This window comes from Manis javanica, chromosome 15, assembly GCF_040802235.1.
Source record: "Manis javanica isolate MJ-LG chromosome 15, MJ_LKY, whole genome shotgun sequence".
NCBI lineage: Eukaryota > Metazoa > Chordata > Mammalia > Pholidota > Manidae > Manis > Manis javanica.
This window is the reverse complement of record NC_133170.1, coordinates 4,303,256-4,322,510: the sequence shown is the minus strand read 5'-3', so window position 1 is coordinate 4,322,510 and position 19,255 is coordinate 4,303,256. Positions and strand designations below refer to the sequence as shown.

Genomic DNA, 19,255 nt, shown 5'->3' with positions numbered 1-19,255 from the left:
GTGGTGGCCAGAAGGAGGGGGCATGGGGTAGGTGAAAGGGGGGTACAAACATCCTCAGAAAAGCATTTCTTTAGGTGAAGTAGAAGTATATAGACCACTGTAAAAGGAGGGTGAGCCCAAATTTAGACTGATTCCATCTGTTTTTCATTTTTATGTTCTTATGGAGTCTGACTTTGAACAATATTTTAAAAGCTTTATTTCTTTTAGAGAATAAACTATTAGGTTATTAAGGGTCCACCGTCTTTTTGAAATGTAGTAGTTTCTATAATGCATTTTAAACATTTTCCAAATGTGATTTCTTATAAAGGGCAATAATTTAGTACCTAATTTGTAGCCATATTTATATATACATTTGTCCAAGGCAACTAAATATAAATGAACAAAACTGGAATAAAAATGCCTTATGGCAGATCTTTGAAACATTTTATTTTTCTTTTTTCTAGAGATAGAGTTTTGCTTGTCTGTTTGGGACCTCAATCTTCCACATGAAGTGCAAAATTTAGAAAAACATATTGAAGTAAGGAAAGAATTAGCTGAAAAAATGAGAGGAATATCTGCTGAATAGGAGGGATATTGGAAACCTGTGCTCTTGGGGAAATTATTGTCCTTATCTTGTAAATATTTCCTTTAAAAGTGTGTAATATAGAAAGGATATTCCCACCTTTTGAACTAGCTCATGTGAATATGAAGGAATGTTTATATGTTTTATTTTAAATATAAATATGTGTAAAAATAGTTACCAAAAAGTATGTTTTAAAGAACTCTTTAAAATATGACATATCCAATATATCCTAATTAATTTTGTGTATTAAGTAATGAAAGGATATCTAAGAAAGTGCATCAAGGCAGTTTCTCATTGTAAAATTTACTCATTGTAAAATTTATGAATACATAACTCTTTGCTTTGTTACCCATAATGAAGGTAAAACTTTCTTTTAAATTCCGTTCTTAAGACAGGACTGTGGCTTGATTACTTTCTAGATATTCTGCAAAGTAGACTAAAAGTACTAGGATAGTTTCCCATATAATACATTCCTTCTTAGACTGCTTTTAAATGCAGTTATCATATATGCTTGTAAGCTGTAGGTGAATTTGGACTAATAAAGCCCCTCCCTGGGACCTGAGTCTTCTCAGTTGCCGATACAAACCATCCGTCTCCACAGCTTTACTCGGTCTAAAAGAAACACCATGAAAAGTGCAGATGACGACATATGTATTGTCCAAGTCCTCATATCCAGGAAAGACACAGTCACTCTCTCTTTCCCTGTTTGGCAGCTCTTTCTTTGAATGTGGATACCCTGAAATTTGTATAATTGGTACAGATACAATGTTCAGTCCTTCAAGTGATATTCTCGTGTTTCAATCTGTTTTCAGTGGTAAGCCCGACCACTGGTCACTTCTTCCTGCTCTGATTCGCTCTAGTGCTTTGACTCATCTTCCTACATTTGTGACTCTGCAAATCCCCTATCACTCAGGAAGAAACCCTACTTCCAGAATTATAGAATTCCACAACTCCCACCAAGACCATAGGGAGAGGTACGTTCACACTCCAGTCTGCTGAAGAAAAAAGGAGCTTTAGGCTCTGCTGGGTAAACGATACCTGCTAACACAGTCTTCCTAATTATGCCTAAATTGTTTAAATATCGTCCTGTGGTAGGAGTATCAATGTCAAGTAACCTAGGTAGCAATTTGAGTGTTATTTCTGCTTTAAGGGAACTCCTTTGGCCCTGGCCAATACTCATCATTTCGAACAATTCCCTGTGATGAATAACTAATCCATTTACTATTCTCAGGACGGACTGGTGTTTTACTATATGGACATTCAACATTTCTTTATATTAAGGGACAAATCAAATTTCTGACCCTGAAAGAGTCTCCACATTTCAAAAGGACCTAATCTTTAATTTGTCATATAGTTTAACAAAAAGCAGAAATGAGGTGGCTATTTGTTTCTCATTGTTACTTTGTATTTATATGCACTTTTTTACAGATAATTATGGAGAAATATGTAAATGAACATTGTATCCAAATAAAGAATAAACATTTTTAAAGCATGTTTATTAATTTTTAAACTTTGTGATGTTTTATTTTTTACATAGAGGCCTGTAATCCATCTAATAAGAAATTTTGAGTTAATCTGTGTATGATACATAGAGGAAGTACTAAGTTTTCTCTTGAACTTTAAAAAGTTAAAGATAAACATACAAATGTTCAGATATTGAAGTGACATCAAGCCCGAAACCCTTGGGACTTTGTGTGTTTTTGCCCATCACTAGGTAGTCGCACAATGAACGTGGAAAACTGAATGCTTTCCATGGAAACTCATCAGCAATATGGTAAACTCTTAGTCCATACCGACTCAGGAAAAACTGAAATCTCCATTCTCCATTCCGGCCAGATTCCCAGCCTGCATGCCATTGTTTCTAATAACAATTCAGAATCTGACTGCTTGAAAGTACAGAGGTGCTTGGATCTTCCCAATTCCTCAAGGCATTTGGAGGGTTCCCAGTTAGCCCCTTGGCTGTCAAGCAGACACAGGAAGGCAGGGACCCGACGGCCTGTGGTCTGAGCACATCGTGAGCGGTGAGCAGAGGCATGTTCTCCCTCTGTGCTCACCTCCTCTAGGCCCACCTGGGAAATCTGTGCTTGGGGCAGTGTGAGCCTAAGACAGAAAGCGGGAGAGGACAGAAGTAGCAGCACCTGGGTCACGGGGCTACCGCTCCGCTTCTGTGAGAAACCACTGTCCCGTGGCCATGGGACCTAGGAGACGAGACTTCATGGAGTGCCTTTTATGTGTCACTCTGACCTGGACTTCACCTCATTTACTGATCTGAACACCACCAGGAGGAGGTCGTTACTATTCCCACTTATTTATGAAAATACAAACCAGTGGGATAAACACTGTGTTAGCAGTATTAGGGGAAAGCAGAGCATGCGTCTGCCTGGCCAGAGAGCAGAATCTGGGAGCATCACACACACAAAGAGCCAGTACAAGGGCACAGCCATACGGGGTGGACAGCCACCCAGTCCCAGGCTGGGCAAAGCGTTCTAGGCAGAGGACTCAGGCAAGCACTCTGTTAGGAGAAAAAGCTTATTTTGAAAGCATCCTATCAAATTCTGGAATTTGTGACAACTTCTAACTCCTAGAGAATTTACATCTAGTGTACGCAGAAGACCCTTAAATGACTGAATGTGCAAAAGAAATATACATTTATGGATTGATATAGTATTTTACTATGAAATGAAAGATAACATTAATGCATTTTGGGAGGGGCAAGTTAGAATAAATCTAGTAGACATGTCAAACACCAGATTTATCTTATAGGTTAGAATATCATGAAAGGAATCTGGCATTATGTATATACAGAGTATGTGATATATATTTATCTCATCACAATACAAAATAAGCCCAAAGTAACTAACCGAAAGTTTTGCCATCATGATAAAACTCAAAGAAGGTATATAGTGGAGAGGTAATTTACTGTCATGGAAATCCAGGGGACAAATGTTTTGCAAGCCGATTTATGTTTGCATTGTTTTGATTTCCTGTCTGCAGTGCAGATGATTTGTATGTCAGAGTATCAGACAACCTCATACAGAAGCTGCTTGCAGGCAGGAGTGTTCTTTGACCACAGACTGCTTGGATGGATTTCTGCTGCCAATTAACAAATATATACATCTGTGTCACAAAATTGAATCAGAATATCTTTGCTATAGACAAATCAATAGTACTGCTATTTAGAAAAATAATTAAGTGTATTAATATGTTTTGGGATGTGCATTTCTTTCATGAGAGTCTGCAATTCAGGATAAAGTATGCTCTAAAACAAAGCTAAAAAGAACTTGTGCTTTAAGAAATATGCTTCTGAAGGCCCTGCATTTATTTCATCAATGTTGTTATTACTACCCAATTCTTAAAAATTGTCTTCAGAGTTACTGTAAAAAGCAGAGTGAATAAAAAGAAAAATTTACACAGGTAAGTGTTCAGGAAGACCTCTTCTACAATATGGGATTTTGCTATTTATCTGTTTCATATATACTATGTCTGAGCTACCTTCCTGACTGGCACAATGCCAGTGGCACATAATTACATATGGGAAATTAAATTTGGCATTCTAAACCAATGAATTTCTGCAAAGTCCCTTCTTTTTGCACTGGGAAATCATGAAATACATGAGATAATTTCAGTTTTATGTGTCTAGTGTGCTTGAGTAATGCTGGGAGTTTCTTTTTAACAGGAGGGATTTTATTTCAAAGATAAAGTTTTTAGCCATGTATATCAGAATGTCTTCATTTGTAGGTATTTATTTCAAAAGTAAATGCAAGTGGTAAAAATATGTAGTAGTACCCTAAGTGAACTATTCTGTTAAGCTTTTAAGCCAACTCAATCACATTTTCCTTAAATGCTGTCAAGTATTTTATACACTTTGGTGTTACATAATGATAATTAGTGTGTGTCAGTTACAGAGAAATAGCTTGTCCAGCATCCGTTGACCACTGACATTTTACTGTTGACATCCTCCTTTCGGATGATTGACTTTACATGAAAGAAAATCATTTTCCAGGTGTTGACATAGTTTCTAAATATAATGATGTAAATTGGCCTATAAACTAAATTGTTCCTTCAAATAATTTTTACATTTTCAAGGTGATGTAAATAGGAAGAAAGATGATGTAATCTGAAACACTAAGGGAGATTTTCATAGCAAATTGCACTCTATAGAACAAGGGAAGAAATATTCAAGCTAAGACTAATTACTAGTGGAAAGCCTGTCTGTCAAAAACCTGTGGAAAATCCTCCCTTGTAAGTATACACAGACAGAGAAAGTAATGTCTTTTTCATTTTATGTGTCAGAATGAAAGAAACTGTAGAAGTTACGAGCATGGGCTCTGGGCCTCCGGGCCTGCCCCCAGCCCCCAGTTACGTGAGCCATGTTGCTCAGACTTTGTGAATGTCCTCGTCTGTAAAAAGGCTTAAAAATACTATCATCCATAGTTCTTGTGAAGAACAACAGATCTTCCTTATGCCCAAACCTATATAAACTTTCAGCTGCTTATTATTCGTTGAAAGGAAGGTTTTAAGTTTTGAAGTTTGCAGCTGGTAGACGGAGCCAATATTCAGCTGATAGCTCATTCTGCCAAGTTATTTGAGTGACAGACAAAGGTCTGTGGATTATATGTCACCGGTACCCGGGACTTAGAAAGCTAGTAACCTGACATCCCATCAAACTGATACTTTAAATATTTGCTTAGCATTTATTTAGCAGGAGCTAGGAGAAACAGACTTTGTGTTAATAAAAATAGTATGAGAACAAATTGGCTTTGGTTTCATTTCCGAGAATATGGTAGTAATTTGGAAAAGTCCATCTGCTGAAAGCTAGAAAGTTTAGCTGGGAAGAAAAGAAAGGTCTGATAAGATGGTGTGGGATTATCAGACGAACATCAAAGTGAGGGTGAGGACATGAAGAGGTGAGCGGGACTCCAAAGCTGTCCTTTCTCCTGTTAGCCTTTGCTTGTCCCAGTGGACTTGAGCTGCCGTTTCCTCAGCCTCGGAAGGACTGGAAGATGGAGGACAAGCCCCAACACCCCCAAGGTCGGGAGACAGATAGATAGGTGCTCCCATTAGGCTGGGACACCAAAGAGATACATCTTGGTGCAACTGAGGAGCAGAAATAGAACTGCCCTGTCTTGGGGACAGCAAGGTCCTGAGAAGACCCACGACCCGTCCCTCTAGGAGTTGCAATCCGAATTCGCATCATCTACATTATTATTTTTTTTAAATCGCTAAGCTACTAATTAAATGAAAAATGTTTTACAGTTCTTGAATTAGCTACAAGAGGGCAAAGGTATTTGGGTTGGGATAAATATGTGTGTATTGTCATTTCTAGAATAAGCACTAAAAAAGTAAGTACAGTGCATAATTTCCAAACCGGCTGAGGAGAAAAAAAGCTATTATTTTTCAATCCAATGGAAGGCAAGAAATGAGTGAAATAAAAACACAAAACAAGGGCAGATAAAAAATATAGGTATAAAATCAAATATATTAAATACTTACATTAAATGTAAATGAACTAAATGGTCCAATTAAGACAGGAGTTTCAAACTTAGTAAAAAAATAAAGATCCGCCTGTAAAGTGTGAGCTATGAGATTCAGCTACATTTTAAGAACACATAAATGTTGAAAAAATAATAGACACATGCAAAAACACAAATAGTAACCAAACGAAGCCAAGGCAGCTATATTAACATCGGACAACTAGACTTACGGCAAAAAACATTACCAGAAATAAAGAGGATCACTTCATAATGGCAGCAAAATTTAATTCACCAGGAAGATATGACTTTTAAATTTATATGCACAAGATGCATTTGAATTTATGTAATCACATATTCTCAAATATATGAAGAATAAGTTTTCAAAACTATAAGGAATATTGGGGATAACAGAGTGAGAGATTTTAGCATACTTCTCTAGGTAATTGACAGAGCAACCTGACAGAAGAACTAATAGTGAGAACACAGGTTTCAATAGAATGACGGACAACTTTGAAATGATGGTCATAAAATAATATTGCAACCAATATTTTTACCATGTGTGTTTTTTTCAGTGACACAAGGGACATTTACACTGACCATAAACCAATTAATTTAATCATTTAATCTTGAAGGGCTGAAGTCATACATGTTTATGCTCTCACGAATGCAATTAAGATAATCAGTTGCCAAAAGGTCTCACGACCTGGATTATTCTTATAAACATAACATTGGGTGAGAGAAACGGAATAAAAAGAATAGAGACAGAATGCTTCCATAACATTGAAAAGAACTGATAGGTGGTAAAACTATAAAGAAAGTGAAGAAATGATCATTACAAATGTCAAGATAGTGATTATAGAAATAGTGATTATTTCTATAAAAATAGGGAAGGGATTATGACAGAAGCAGGCAGGTGGGGGATTCTGGGACGCTGGAAAACATTCTCTCTCTGAGTTGATGGTTTGATGGGTTATCATTATATAATAATGATTCCTTAAGTTGTGCATTTGTTTTATATATTTACTCATGCCTATGTCAACTAAAAAAAAGCTAAATTATTTTCACTGAATGAAGTAAAATTATCCTGAAAGCATTTCTTAAATTTCTATAGGTCTTATCTCTTTAGGTTTGATGTGTTCTCCCCCTAGTCTGTCAGGTGTTAGTAGAGCATATGGTTTAATTGGATATAAATGGTTCATAGATAATGAGGTAAATCACTCATTTACAGTTACCATCATGACATAAGGCCTCATTCAGGTTTGTATTTTTTAATTAATAATATGCCTCATTGAAAGGGAGTCTGTTTAGGATACAGTGGGAAAAGACGGCGGAGGAGGAAGGCGGGCAGAAACCTCGTCCCACACCCCCCAAGGGAGCAACTGCAGCCAGTACAGGGAGGCCTGAAAGCGACCTGAAGACCGCAGAGCAGACCGCGTGCCCGGGGGAAGGCGGGTGGGCCTCCCCGAGACGGGTAAGTAAGTGCAGAGCCGCCCCGCGCGGGCCCCAGCGCACGGGTGGGAGGAGCAGGGGCGGGAGGCTGCATTTCCAGGAGCTGCGGGGCCGGGAGACCGGGGCTGGGCACGGAGCCCACATCACCCTGGGTTCTGGTGCTCACAGGGGCTGCACGCCCGGGGCAGGCGGAGCGCAGGGAGGCCGAGCCCCCAGCCGCAGGTGAGGACAGGCGCCCCCCGCAGGCCCTGAGCCAGAGCAGAGGCCACAGTTTGAAAGATGTGCCAGCAGCGGGCAGGGGGCAGAGGGCGAGGGCCGCCGGGGCTCCTCTGCGGGAGAAGGGGCAGGTGGACGGCGCATCCGCAGCCGCCCTGTAGGGCCTTCAGGAGCCCCAGACGCTGTCCCCGGGCTGGGGGCTCAGCCCCGAGCGCTCCCTGGCACCTGGGAAGTGCCAGCCCCTCGGCCCAGGAGAAGCCCAGACTGCTGGGGGACAGGCAGAGGGCGGCCCTCGCAGGCTTCACGCCCTGTGTCAGCCCGCTGCCGGGGCGCCCATGCGGCGGCTCCAGCCTCCATCTCCCTCTGGCGGCTCTCCCGCCACATGCCCCCTGAACCCTGCGCCCTCAGACCCCGCGGCACCGCTGTCCCTGCAGGGCAGGAGGAGCCCGGCACTGCCCACATGGCCCCCCACGCACGTGCTTCCAGCAAGCCCACAAAGGGCCAGGAGAGAGCGGCCACCCTCAGCGGACTAAGACAAACCTCTGCAGGCAGACCGACAGAAAGGCGGCCCTGCCCACAGCCCACCGGCAACTGGGGCTCTGCCACAAGGGAGAACCGGGCACAGGTAAGCAGAGTCTTGCACTTCTGGGCACCACAGGACACCTTCTTCTCCAATAAAATCTTGACTGTAGACCAAGAGGCAGAGTGACCCATCTGATACAAAGGAAGGCGGCCAGAAACGCGGACGACATGAGGAGGCAGAGAATATGCTCCAAACAGACCAGGATGGGACACCAGGAAGAGGGCCAAGTGGAATGGACGTTAGAACCAACCTTCTTGGTAAAGATTTCAAAGTAATGGTCATAAAGGTGCTCACTGGGAAAAGAAAAGAATTGGTAATCTCAGTGAGAACTTCAACAAAGATAGAGAAGATTTGAAAAAGAGCCACTCAGAGCTGAAGAATACGGTAACTGAAATGAAAAAATACAGTGGAGGGAATAAATATTAGATTGCTAGAGGTCAAGAATACAGTCAATGAGATAGAAATTAGAGAACAGGAGAACAGCCAAGCTGAGGAACAGAGAGAAAAAAAGAATTTCTAAAAATGAGGAGATAAGAGGAGAGCTTAATGTTGTTCTTAAGCCTAAACATTTTTCAATAGTGAAAATAAACCACAGTTAAGGTAGTAGACCAATTGCTTACCAAGCACGTATGAAATTAAAAAGCCAAGAGTAGTAAAGTCAACCACACACAAAATCAGTCAAGGGATACACAAAAGATGTAGATTTTGACATTTTATACATAAAGTGTAGAGGAGGAAAAAGAAGTAATTCTTTTAGATTGTGTTTGAAATAGAATGGCCATCAACTTAATGTAGACTGTTATATATTCACAAAAAAGTACACAAAAGTTTTTCAAAAAAATAAATCCAAGTAGAACACTAAAGAAAACCATCAAATAATGAGAGCATAAGAGAGAAAGAAGGGCGCAAGAGGAATTACAAAAACAACCAGCAACAAATTAATAAAATGAACACGTGGGACTACATCAAACTAAAAAGCCTCTGTACAGCAAAGGACACCATCAGCAGAACAACAAGGCGTCCTACAGTGTGGGAGAACGTATTCACAAACAATTCATCCAATAAGGGATTAACATCCAAAAGAAATAACCTGATTAAAAGATGGGTGGAGGACCTGAACAGATATTTCTCCAAAGAAGACATACAAATGGCCAACAGGCACATGAAAAGATGCTCCACAACACTAATTATCAGGGAAATGCAAACTAAAATCATAAAGAGATACTAATATCACCTCATGCCAGTTAGAAGGGCCTCTATCCCTGGTAACCACCTGTCTGTTCTGTGTGTCTATGAGCATTTTTTAGAGGCCACATATAAGTGAAATCGTATGATAGTTATCTTTGTTTGACTTATTTCACTTAGCATAATGCCCTGAAGGTCCATCCATGTTGCCACAAATGGCAAGATTTTAAGTTGAAGTCATTTAGTTTTAGTGTTACAAGTAAGACTATACATGCAAAACAATGAAATTTTAAGCTTAGATTGTTGATATTGAGATATAGTAGGAAGTAGAAAAGAGTAACATATTTGGAACAGATATTTAATTTTTGACATGTTTATTTAGGTTTCTTGTGAAACATTCAGATGGAAAGTGTCAATAGGCAGTGTGAATGCTGACCCAAGACTCCGAAGAGACTGAGGGGTCAGAAGTTGTGTAGTCGTTGCGAGGTCATTTGCCTCAGTTTGTGAAGGGCTGCTCTAGCAAAGTACCAAAGACTGGATGGATTAAACATCAGGGATCTGTTTTTTCAACATCTGGAGGCTGAGACCAAAGTGTTGGCAGGACTGGTTCCTTCTGAGGCTGTGAGGGAAGCGCTGTTCTGTACTCTTCTCCTTGGCCATAGGTGGTCATCTTCTCCCTGTGTCCTCACATTATCTCCCCTGTGGATGTGTCTGTGTTCACATTTCCTCTTCTTATAAGAACACTAGTCATATCGGGTCACCTTCATGGTCTCATTTTTATTGAATTACCCCTTTAAAGACCCTGTCTTCAAATACGGTCACATTTTGAGGTACTGAGGGTTAGGACCTCAACATATGAATTATTGAAGGAACAGAACGCAGCCCTTATCACCATCATTTTTAAATGGGGGTGGGAGAGTATGAAGTGGTCAGTGTAGAGAGCACTTTGTGAAAAAAAGAGGGCGGTGGAAAACATCCATATTCAGAAGTGACAGAAGGAGACTGGCTGAGAAAGAAATAGCTTAAAGAAGGAGATGGCCGATGGAATCGACAGTGGCAGAACAGTCAGTGAGGATCTATCTAGACTGAATAAAGCGATGCATGTGGTGTCGATTTAGAGAACAGTTTATAGAATGGGAGGCTGACCGAAGGGGGTGGAGGAGGATGTGCGAATAAGGAGGTGCAGTGAGGTTGGAAAGACAGCAATGAATGGTAAGTAGAAGAGCGAAGTTGGAAAGAAAGACCCGGTATGATACTTACAGGGGTAATTGTGCAGGACAAGTGATCTTTAAAAGGATGGCTCTAGATTGAGCACAAGACACCAAGTCAATGGTAGAAATGCAGAGAGAAGACACAGACTTAGGCATTGTCAGGAATATGGCCACCACAGGCCTCTATTTCAAGAGAAGGCCAGCGCTCAAGTTCTGCCTGAACCTTTCTTCACGGAAGCGGACACTGGAGCTGTGCCGATGCCAACAGAACGCCCTGTTCAGCACCCTGACAAAATTCCTTGTTTAGCCTCTTGTAAAATCACCACCTGAATGTCTGTTCTAACACTATTGGTTTATTCTGCCTGCTAAATAGTACTCTAAAGATTGTTTTGAGAAGTCCAATTGGAGATGGTAATTTACCATAGAAAATAATGTGTTGTTTGCATCTCACGTTAAATATTACTTGTGTTTAAGTAATTGCATAAGTTTAAATACAATTTATTCAAAAACGTAATTGTAGTTTTATTTTGCTCGTTATACAACTTGCCATCTAACTAAAATGTTCCAATTTTCAGACATTCAATATAATTTCCAATCATCATGTCTGGAGGAGAACTTCTAGTTCCTCAGTCCAAATAGATACACTATTTAACATTTTCCATATTGGCTTCTGGCGCAAACATTGTTACAAAAACAAACCGTCTTGCCCACACGGATGGTATTGTCCTTTCAACTGTTGACTTTCCCCTGACTGTATCATTAAGTGTACAGACACTTAAGCCACATCCTTTTAAATCAAGAAGGAAACATGTGACTACTGTTCTCTTTGATGAATGCGTTTTTAAGCTATGTACAATTGTTATACAGAATATGTTTCAGTATCATTAGACAGTTTTATCCGATTGATATGCTTTTACACAACAGTTAAAATGCTTAACGTCCTTGTAAAAACAAACTACCCAATAAGGAGTTCAGGAATAAAAGTGAGTCTGCTTCCTAGGAAAACTATTTTCTTTTTAAGAACTCTATTTAACGTTTGCTAACTTGGTAGTTTAATTCCCTTTAAAATACTTGTTTTGCTTATAGCGATATCAATCACAGATATTTTGAAATGTTAGAAGGTAAAGAAGAATAAGTTGCAGGGGATTCCTATGAAGAGTGGTTTAAGGAGGATAGAGAGCTAGAATCAAACAAATGTGGTTTGTAGCTTTCACACATAATCATTGAATTATCCGGCTCTTCATGACAAGTTTTTCAAAGCTCATAGGAAGGCCACAACCATAAACATAACCTGGCATTTTATTTTCCTCTTGTCTTGTAGTGCCACAGTAAGCCAATTTCATCTATGGTTATAAACAATGTAGTGAGGAAGTACCAGGAAATATCATTAAAACTTCTTGACTATTTTTCACTACTAAGCACCTCTAAGCTGATGAAGTCAAACTGTTCACATTGCTAGCACAGTATTTTGCCCTCATAATTGAGGATGAATAGGGACTCGAAGTTTCAAATGGTGGGGAACCTTTTCTTAACTGTCAATATTTTCCCAGTTTCAATACAATGTGTCTAAATCAATGCATGCTCTGTTATACTGAGTTAAATATCTTAATATAAGAAGCTTCAGTACTAAAACATTATTATTAAAACTTATGATGGTTATTGCCATTTTATTTGATCTTCTTTATTTGTGAGCCCAACGAAATTATTCATTAAATCATTCATTCAATATATATGGGCACCTGTCATGTGCCAAACTCTTTTCTAGGCACCAGGCCTTAGCAGTGAGCAAAGGACATAAAGATCCCTGTCCTAGTTGCATGTACATTCTAGTACTAGAGACAGACAATAATTAAATGCATTAGCCAGATTAAGTCAAAATGTGTACATTAGATGGTAGTGAAGTAAAGCGGGTAGAGGGAAAGAATGCTGTGGGGTGAGGTTTATAATTTAAAGTATTCAGGGAAGGTGTCCATATAAAAGAAGTATTTGAGGAAAGATCTGAAAGAGGTAAAGGAATGTTACCTGGTGGAAGAATTAGCAATTTCATAAAAGCGTAAAAGGACTTAGAAGAAATTTAAAAGACCCTTTAATTTATTTTGAGATAAAACATTAATTTTAATTAACAAATTTTCATAGCGTAAAATATCGATAGTACCAAAGAAGGATGCTGTCTAACCATTTTTTTGGACATCTGTTTAAAACAAAGGCAAAAAATCTCTTACATATAGAGAGGCTTTGACTCATGAAGGCTTAAGCTTAACTCTGAAAAAAGTTATTTTGAAGGAAAAATATAACATATAGAAGTAGATACTAGCTCTTTGCAAAATATGTCTTTAAAACTTGAGTCAGAGAGCACATTCTGTGGGTTTCTGGGGAGAGGGTATTCGAAGGAGCAGAGCTGCCAACACCCAACACAGAGGCTCTGAGATGGGATGGTGTCCGGTGAGCTCTGGAGACGTTAGACAGCCTCTGAGGGGGTAGCAGGGAAAGGGCAAGTAGGTGTGAGGTGAGGGCATTGGGCAGATGGAGCAGGGCCTTGCAGGCCACGTGGTTTTATTTTGGGTGAAATGGGAGTCATGCGGGGTTTTGAGTGAAAGAACGCGTGTGTGAATTGGTGTGCCCCATGTCAGTCAGGCTGATGTTCTGAGATTGGACCTCAGCCGAGAAGCTGAGAGGCAGGGACACCCGCGGGCATCCTCTGTGCCCATCCCAGTGAGAGGTGACTGAGGCCTGAATGCCGGGGACCAGAGCAGCAGTACAGGAGGTGCTGAGAAGAGGTTTCACGCTAGATTTATTTTATTTTAAAGTGAGAACCCACAGGACTTTCTCTGGGTGTGTAGGTGGGAGAGGTGGTGATTAAAGAGGTGTCGAGGATGGTGCAAATACTTCGGGGGAGGTAACCCAGGCGGCTTTGCCACACCTGAAATGTAAAAGACATGGGGAGAAGCACATCTGTGGGAGGGGTGGATCTGGAGGCCCATCTGGACACGTGAAGTCTGAGTTCCCTGTTGGAGCAGAGATGTCAGCTATAAGCCTGAGCGTCAGGGGAGCGGTCCGGGCCAGATGCGTAAACCTGGAAGTCGTGGGGGTATAAATAGCATGCAAATCCACAGAAATTGCATACAATCACCAAGAGAGGAAAGAGTCTTGAAAAAGAGAGGAAATCCAAATTTAAGCCTTGAGGCCCTCCTGGAGGTGGGAAGGAATCAGCAGAGGAGAATAAGAGGGAGCCGCAAATGAAATAGAAAAAAAATGAAAATTGTGAAACTTATAAAGTGTTTTATTAAGAAGGAAGAACTGATCAACTCTGGGTTAAATGTTGTTGAGAGGTAGAGAAAATGAGGAGGAAACTGACCATTGGACTCACAAGAGAAGATCACCAGCGTCCTTGACGGGAGTGCATGTTAAGCAGGCACGGAGCGAAAACTTAGGGGCAGTGGAGTAAGTTCAAGAGAGAGTGAGGGTCAGGAGTCGGTGGGCACAGGTATCTCTCGTGAAGTTTAACCGTTAAGGGGGCAAATAAAGGGGGAGAGTCTGGAAGGGAAGTGAGTTCAACAGGTTTTTTTTTTTAACAGGTTTATTGAGATATAATTCAGATACCGTAAAAGTGTTTTGTTATATATATACATATATGCTCAAGGTAATGAAGGGTTCATGCAAGGGAATAATGATAATAACCACACAAGCACTTGAACTGTAGAGGGGAGTGAAGGTGAATGAAAGGTCGTAGGAACTATGGATTGCTAGGTCCCAATGGGATCCAGGAGATCATTGGAACCAGCCTATCAGAATAAGGGATCTGGAAAGAGAGGAGTTGGTGGTAAGACATTGGATGCTTGAAATCACACTGACTTCATTCACAGTGCATTCTCCACCTGGAATCCTTCCTTGATTCTGTATGGCCGAGTTCATATCTATTTTTCTTGGTCCAGCCTTTAAACTATCCTCTATGAAATTTCCCCTGATTCTCCCAAGCTAAAAGGGACCCACCTTCGTTGGAGATTCCATAACATTCTCATCTGAACTCTGCTTATGGAAAATTCCTGACTTGCATGTATTCTTAGTTCCCCCCAAAACCTCTAAATAACTCTATGGTTCATTCTGGTCTCCTACATATTTAAGCCCACTGTTGACACATAGAATAATCATACCATAATGGTCATCTGAGATAGAGAACCTTGTTCTTCTCCAAGAACAAGGTCATGTATGATAGAGAAAAGAACATCATAAATGGTGGTGTTACTGAGAATCATGTGTCTCATAGGGCAGTGTTCCCTCTCAACTATACTTGTGTGTGTATGCGTTGTGTTGGAGAAAAATGCTCAATGTACAGAATGTACAGTCTTTATTTGCAAATTATTTAGACAGAGCAGGGATTTGGAAAAATTACAACCAGTGAAGTCAGTCTTTAGCCTGTTCTGTTACCATCTTCTCTGTGCCCGGAGTGAACCCTCTCCTCTGGCACTCCTGTGTCCCTTGTCTGCTCCCCAAATCCCCATCCCATGTGGTAAACTGATCCTTTCACTCATGTCAGATTTAAAAATGCACAGCCTTCAGTGAATGTGTTACTTTCAACAAGGAAATACATTTTTAATTTTAAATCTGTTGAAATTCTGTCCTCTTTTAAAATGATCTAAGGCATCAGCAGGTAGGCTAAGTAGATTTGGTGGGGTCAGAAAGCAGACGAGTAAAAGCATGCAGAATGTCCTGGTGAGGTCTTCTGCGAAAGCAGGCATTGTTTCTTTCTTTTAGATTAGTTGTAAAATGAGTGGATAAGAGGAAGGAAAGGAGTGATTGCTCATATTTTCCCCCTTTTCCTGGGACTCTGCTTTTCAGGACAGAATAGAACAAGGACTTCCTTTCCTTGGACTACTGGAGTCTTTCATCGGCTGTGGTCGGGAGAAGCTGAGACGCAGACATCAAAGCTGTGGGGTCAGCCCTTGTTTCCCAGGCCCGTCCCACTGATGTCGGGAATTCCTCTCATTGTCGACCTTCCCTGTCTGTTCAGCCCAGATCAGACTTCTGTTTATGTCCTCATTTGAACTTTCTCCTTCTACCCTGAAATATCTACGTATATAATTCATGGGTGGTATTTTTTATCTAATTTTGTTTTTATCCTAAAACATTCTTTTCCTGATGTTACCCTTTACATATATTTTTTATTTATATGTCTGATACAAAGTTCATGGTAAACACACCTAAAATCGGGATATTGTATATCCGTGTTCGTATAAAGCTGTTACTGTAACCATGAGACATTTTTATGTCTTGGTACATCTATACCTATGTGATAATCATATGTTTCTCTAAGGAAAGCTCTATTAATATATTGATAAGTAAAGAGTTCTTTGTTTCAAGGCACATTGACGTTTAAAATAGTTTTGTTGTTAAGGGAAAGATAATATTTAATTGTTAAGGGAGAGACAATATTACAATATTTAATCATGGTATTTGACTTTCTCGAGGTATTAAGACGTTTGCAATGATTCATAGGATACAGATAAATGCATATATCATCATCATAGTTGGCTTTTAATCCTAGGGATTTTAGTTCCTGCCTTCGCTGTTTGCACAGGGTGGCAAGAACGCATGGTCTGGGTTTGGTGTGAGCTGGGCTTGGTCCCAGATAGAAAATGTCACAGAAATAAGACGCTAAACTGACTTGAAATGGATTTCATCTTTGGCATGCAACAATATTTATCTTTGCTCTGTCATCACTAACTTAACCACACCTATCCCATGACAAAGGACAGTGGTATGTGTGGGTATAAAAACTCAGGTAGAGAGTCCCTTGCAAATCCCACCTGATTCTCCAGCATGACTGCTCCCTGGTTTTAGGTTCCAGGCCACCATGACGAAGTTGATTTTGTTGTGCCTGGCTGTGGCACTTTGTGTCTTCTGCAAAGGTAAGGGAGTAATTTCAAGAATCCTTTCAAATGTGATAGACCATGTATATTTGCTTAAATGTTTAGTGTTTTCTACTTCAAACATTTTCCTCCAGGGGAAATCTTTCCTACACCTCAGAGAAGGATAATAAGTAAGAAAATTAGATTTTTCAACCGTTTGGGTATTCTTTCAGCTTTAACATGCCTGTTTTATATCTGTTTAGAAATATTAGTGACCACATTAACTCAAGATGCATGTTTTGCTATTATTTATTACTCATTGTCATCACAGACTCCATCTTGAATTTAAGTCCACATTTAGACTAAAGACCCTCACCAGTACTTGTGGTTCTCACAAATCATGAAAAATTCACCAATAAAAGATTTTGTTCATCATGAAAAGAAAATTTTCTAGGGAAAAGTATTTCTTAAACTAACAACTTTCCTGGATATTTCAGAAAGTCAATTAATTTTTTAGATTAATTGAAAGGTAAGCCATCATGAATTAATTTTGCTAATTAAAAATTGACAAAAATGAAAAAAATCTTCAGGAACAAATGTGTTTCTTGTCCTGTACTTTTGTTCTGAAAACAGGAGAAAGCCAGTTATGACCCAACATAGAGGGAAAGGTCTGCAAAGAGAGGAGATTCGTTCTATACCTAACCTGAAAATCTGTCTTCTTAATTTGGGACTTGGGTGTATTTCACTTTTCTATGAGAAGCCATAATATAGAGGACTACATTTATGAGTTGTGATTAAAAGGAAGTATTTCTATCCTTAACCCAATTACCTGGGAATCTGTCTGATGGATCATTAGGAAACCATTTCTTCAGTAATGGTGATTCTTGTAATCTTAAATAGTACTTTCCTATATCCTTTCCTTCTGTTTTGCATAAAGGGTGTTTCTTATTTCTTAAAAGAGCACAAAACACATTTTCTTCAAAGTATTTATTAAATGAAAAATCACAACCAAACGTTTTAAAAGTATTTGGTAAAGTATATTAAATTCACCAGCAGATTGGAGAATATATCTAAAGTAAATTCCTGGATATCCATGATAACTCTGGATGTAGTTATGAATATATCAACAGGATTTTCATATTGGTGATTTATTGAAAAAATATAGAGATTTTATGAACTTATTAATAAGGTTATGTTGAGACATATGAAACGTATCTGGAAAACTGCTCTTTGCAGAAATTCCAGGTGCCTTAGTTGAAATGAATTTTTGTTGATCTTAGTTGATGTTATGTTCCAAACACAGAGACCCCTCATTTTCAGTAGATTCCAGAATGGTAAAGGCTGGAGGACTGGGAGTTACTGAAAGCAGATATTTAAGAGGCAACCATATCATCAATCGGAAGAAAAGATTGTATTATTTAACCAATCATAGTTGTACAAAGTGAAAAAAAATTAAGAAACAATTCCTGGCTAAATGAAAAAGAACTTCAGTGACACACGATGTGGATCTGGCATGAAATATATATATATAATTAATTCTTAGTCTCAGTAGAGCTAAATCTGTGTAACTCATTATTTTTTCCTTCTTGTCTTTTTTGTCTGATTTGCTGCTTATAGACCCATTAACCAAAAAATGTTTAGGGAAAATAAAATCAAGTGAAATTTAGATGAGAAAATATACCTGAGATTGACAGCTGCAAAATGTTTACATAGTGTGAAAGATATAAAGTATTGGCTAATATTACTTTGTGGATTTAATTTATCTGGCCATATATATTTGCAAGAATGAGTTGGCATTCAAAATAATAAATTCACATTCAAATATTATAATTTTCGATATAGAAGTAGATTGCTTATATTGAGTTTAAAAGAAGAATGCAAACAAGAACCTTATTCTCATTGTCTTAAACATTATGCTCAAAAAGGTATAAGATGACTCAACTGGTTGTTATTTTTTCTTTTTTTTTAATAGATGGGAAAGCCCTGTTTCACAGAAGAAACCCAGGTCAGTATATTTCAGGAGCTAATCTTTACTTTGAGGTGTTAAGGTGTAGTCTGGGGCTGCCATTAGAACAGAGAAAGCTCTTTTCAGGCTTATTGAGATATAATTGACATATAACATTATATGAGTTTAAGATACACAAGGTGATGATTTGATACACATATATATTGTGAAAAGATTACCACAATAAGATTCATTAACACCTGCATCGCTCACATAATTACAATAACCATTTTTTGTATGGTGAGAACATTTAAGATCAACTCTCTCAGAGGCTTTCAAGGATATAATACAGGATCATTAACTATAGTCACAAGTTCTCCATTAGATCCCCAGAGCTTATTCACCTTATAACTGGAAGTCTGTACCCTTTGCTCATTAATTTCCCATTTCCTCCAACCTGTGACACTGGGCAACCACCGTGTTAGTGTCTGCTTCTTTGAGTTTGAGTTTTTGGATTCCACATACAAGTCAGATCTTCCATATTTGTCCTTCTCTGACTTACCTCACTTAGCATAATGCCCTCAAAGTCCATCCTGGCCGTTGCAAGTGGCAGGATTTCTGAGTTTCCTTGTTTGCTCTGCTCTGCCTTTCTGTCTCCCTGCTTCTCTTAAACATCCAGCTCTACGTCCCGACAGGTTCATTATGTCTGCTTTGCACCCATTGCAGTTCTCACACATCTCAGGCTATTGGCATGAGAACACCATGGATCCAAGCTCCCAATTTT

General features: G+C 39.3%; 2 protein-coding genes across 6 annotated transcripts in view; both read left to right on the top strand.

Moving 5' to 3' along the window:
• The window catches only part of LRRK2 (leucine rich repeat kinase 2), a 120,037-nt gene extending 117,983 nt beyond the window's left edge, over positions 1-2,054 (top strand). For all 5 annotated transcript variants that reach the window (XM_073223795.1, XM_073223792.1, XM_073223793.1 and 2 more), the window contains one exon: positions 444-2,054. In XM_073223795.1, the coding sequence (XP_073079896.1) occupies positions 444-449 (6 nt within the window). In that variant the 3' untranslated portion in view covers positions 450-2,054. The remainder of the gene's footprint in view (positions 1-443) is intronic.
• Positions 2,055-16,466: 14,412 nt separating this feature from the next.
• Positions 16,467-19,255, top strand: part of MUC19 (mucin 19, oligomeric) — a 102,461-nt gene continuing 99,672 nt past the window's right edge. The window contains exons 1-2 of the mRNA XM_073223505.1: positions 16,467-16,586; positions 18,499-18,531. Coding sequence (XP_073079606.1) covers positions 16,532-16,586; positions 18,499-18,531 — 88 coding nt within the window. The 5' untranslated portion in view covers positions 16,467-16,531. The remainder of the gene's footprint in view (positions 16,587-18,498; positions 18,532-19,255) is intronic.